Source organism: Centruroides sculpturatus, unplaced genomic scaffold (assembly GCF_000671375.1).
Source record: "Centruroides sculpturatus isolate CEXI.00-Female unplaced genomic scaffold, Cexi_2.0 scaffold628, whole genome shotgun sequence".
Classification (NCBI taxonomy): domain Eukaryota; kingdom Metazoa; phylum Arthropoda; class Arachnida; order Scorpiones; family Buthidae; genus Centruroides; species Centruroides sculpturatus.
In genome coordinates, this window is record NW_019385010.1 from 40,841 (window position 1) to 44,421 (window position 3,581).

General features: G+C 32.1%; 1 protein-coding gene across 1 annotated transcript in view; it reads left to right on the forward strand.

The window, feature by feature from the left end:
* LOC111633341 (glutamate receptor 2-like) overlaps positions 1-2,421 on the forward strand; it is a 12,106-nt gene extending 9,685 nt beyond the window's left edge. The window contains exons 8-10 of the mRNA XM_023377895.1: positions 444-573; positions 2,086-2,246; positions 2,344-2,421. Coding sequence (XP_023233663.1) covers positions 444-573; positions 2,086-2,246; positions 2,344-2,367 — 315 coding nt within the window. The 3' untranslated portion in view covers positions 2,368-2,421. The remainder of the gene's footprint in view (positions 1-443; positions 574-2,085; positions 2,247-2,343) is intronic.
* The last annotated feature ends 1,160 nt before the right edge of the window (positions 2,422-3,581 follow it).

The window sequence follows — 3,581 nt, forward strand, 5'->3', positions numbered from 1 at the left end:
TATTAAATTGATAACATTTCAGACATTGTTATAAATATTTTTATATATTTCGATTTTTCATCCAAATGTTCGAACTGTTTTAAATTCGAATTTGTTATTGCGTATTGGTTCGATTATAGAATGATCGTAAACGATCCATAAAATTGATCAAATTGAAAATAGTTCGTTTGATTCTCAGCAATTCTCATCATTCTCGGCGGTAGGTGTTATATAACAATTACTATGGTTGTTGAAATACTGAATATAAATGGGGTTTGCTTGCAAAATTTTCGCGGGCGAAGTCGCGGGTAACAGCTAGTATACTATATATAGATATAGATTATTAAGAAATCAAATAAAGTACCGATATGGCTGAATGTTCTTTGAATCTTAATCAAATACTTACAACACATATTCATAGAAATGATTGATATATCTTCTTATAATTTTTTTTTATTTGACAGCAAAATTACGGTCTTGGTTTGCCCAAAGGTTCTCCGTTTGAGAAACAATTCACATCATCTATTTTAAAGCTAAGAGAAGAAGGATATATGGATTTTTTGAATAAACGATGGTTTATCAATAATTGTCCAGGTAATACATAAAATTATCTCTAAAAGTCAGGGTGTGGAGTCGGAGTCGGAGTCGTCAAAAAACCCGCCGACTCCGACTCCTTTTTATTTCCCGACTTGTTATGTATTTATATATAAAACGGAAAAGTATTGGAATCGCGTCAAATTTGACCCGCCAACTTTTTTTTTCAACTTCACATGTTTGGAGACCTCCCGAACCCCTCAAAAAAGTCAATAAAAGGGGAAAAATTCGCGCCCGTGTGTGTTGGAGTCTAATTTGTTTAATTTCTTTATTTTCTCTTCTGAAATATTAAATAACTAGCAGGTGGGTCCGGCGTTGCTCGGGCAAAAGTAACGATAACTAAGATAAAGATTATTACGTTACAGTAAACCTTACCCGTTTTCACAGAATGCAAGAATTGGGTCCCCTTGTTTCCAGACTAATTAGAGAATNGTAAATAATCTGTCTGTGCCAAGAGCTTGCACCCAGAAGAAATGTGTTGTATAGTTTCTGGCATGATGTGACATTTTCTGCATGTGTCATTTGTGAGTGTTGTATCTTTGAGTATGTGTTTTCTGTAGTTTTTAGTATTTATGACCTGATCCTGTATGGCATTCATGAATCCTTATTATTATTATTATCATTATCATCAACCCGTCTCGATTATATATTAGATATCTCAGAATGGGTAAAGTTTAAGAAATGAAATAGGCACTGTAGCTTGAGTATAAAGGGGCACTAATATTGTTAAATTTTGGTTCTTAATTAAAGATCGACAGGGTGAAGATATAAAAGTGGTCATGTGTCATAGCTCTTAAAATTAATGAATATTTTACTCGTTATTAGCGTTCAAAATTAAAAAAAAAAAAAGAATAAAACTCGTCTCTATCCTCAAAGTAAGTTTTTTTGGCATTTTATAATAGTAGAGTAAAACCCGTTAAGATGTTCTCGCCTAAGATGTTAGAATGTATATGCGGACACGATTTAGTTCAACCACTTTGACGCTTAATAACTAACTTTTGTGTTAAACCATCTGACTCCGATTCTAACCACTCAGACCACAGAAATTATTAGGCTTCAAACGGGGTGAACAAATCATTCCCCACACACACAGTATAACATCCACACATGTAGAAAAAAAACCTCGAAACTTTTGCATATCTCGAAATTTCAAGGTGTCCTGAGTCCAAAATTGTAAAAATTTTGAAAGGATCATTTTTTGACCGAGCGTTACATTTTACCTCTGTTATACATAACAGCCGGAAAAGTAAAAGTTATCGAATATAGGCCTATATTTATGTTACTTAGAGGAGTCTTTTAGCTTTGGAATAAAAAGTTTCTACGTTCTATCTTTATTAGATCTCTATTGAATCTTTTATTCTGAGGTCACGTGATGACATCAGAATTTCCGGGTCTCTTTCGGTAACAAGTCCGCCCCTGGTCGGAGTCGGAGTCGGTAGATTTTTACGCGAATCCACAGCCCTGCTAAAAGGTGTCCAAGGTTTCTAAAATTTAACGTTTTTAAAATTTCAGATAACAGAATAGGAAGCGAAGAACATCAAATGGATATTAACAATTTAGCTGGAGTTTTTCTGTGTTATTTGGGAGGTCTTTTTGTTGCGCTCTTGTACGTAACTATCCTGTGGATAAAAGAAAAGACCAAGAGCAAGAAGAAAACAGTTGTTTCACCCAATGTAAATAATATATATATATATATATATATATATAGTAGTTTTTGTTCAGAAATATCTATAAATTATTTTATACAATAAGAAAATTCTGTTTTATCAGCCAGATCATAGTTTTATATCGTAAGAAGACTCTTCTGGATGATTCTTCTTCACTTTGCTGTTCTTCACATTTTCTCACTAAATTCAGTATTGTAGATTTAAAAATTGTAATTTTTCTAAATGAATATATTTTAATTGGTATTAAAAAATAATAGTTTAAAAAATAAAAGTAAATGAATTTCAAAAATAAAAAGTAATAATCTATATAAATGACAATGTTTGTTTGTTTTTTGTTCGCTATACACGCCTAGGCTGTTCGACCAATCGGCAGTTACGTTTATATAATGCTAACTTAGATAATGTTGAAATTCCACCCCAAAATATCTGGATTTATGTAAATCAATTAATTTTTAAGTACTTATGGGTTAAGAGGACGCCAGTCGGAAATAGCGTTTTTTCCAAATAATGCAATTTTTTATTTGTCAAATTTAATAAAATTGTTAAATCAAACAATAAATTACGATTTATAAAGATATTACAAAATTTCACAAACTGTACTAATAAACCACTTGAATATGCAAATTGTTTTGTAGTGTGTATGGCAAATAGGCGATATCTATCATCCTAATTGATTTTTTTCATTTTTACAACCTTATTACTAAATTTTCTTCTTTTTAGATTTAAATTTACTAGTTTATTGTTATTTTGATATTTTCATTCAAAATCGCGACTTTGATCACTATTTCCGATTGGCGTCCTCTTAACCCATAAGTAGTCTACCAATTTTTATCTCCATACTGTTTGTTCAAGGTCTGTATAAGAAGGTCGGGACACGCTCCCGTGATTCCATGCGGCAGCGGCCATTTTGGGACTCATCGATAGAGCTCACCATACGTGGTTCTTCCATGAGTCGACTATTATTACTCATATACGTACTCAAAACGTTAAGCAATGGATTATTCTGTTGCACCTAATTGTAAAAGTAAGTCTACCGACGTTCGATTGTTCAGATTTCCTGCAGATAAGCGGAGGAAAGCAAAATGTAGCGTAGGCATCAACTGATGGTTCATGATGCAGTTCAAAGAGTTTATATGTTTAAAGTTTGTAACAAGTGGTCTAAACGAGTAGATACTCTTCGTGTCCATGAACGAACTAAACATGGAAATTTATAAACGATATTGGCAATCCAGATATAAAACAAATGTAATTTTTTCATTTTTCTATCTGGTGATAAAATAATTAAGCATGTAATTGTTTTAATATGACCATATTGTATTTAAAAATAAAATTATGATGATG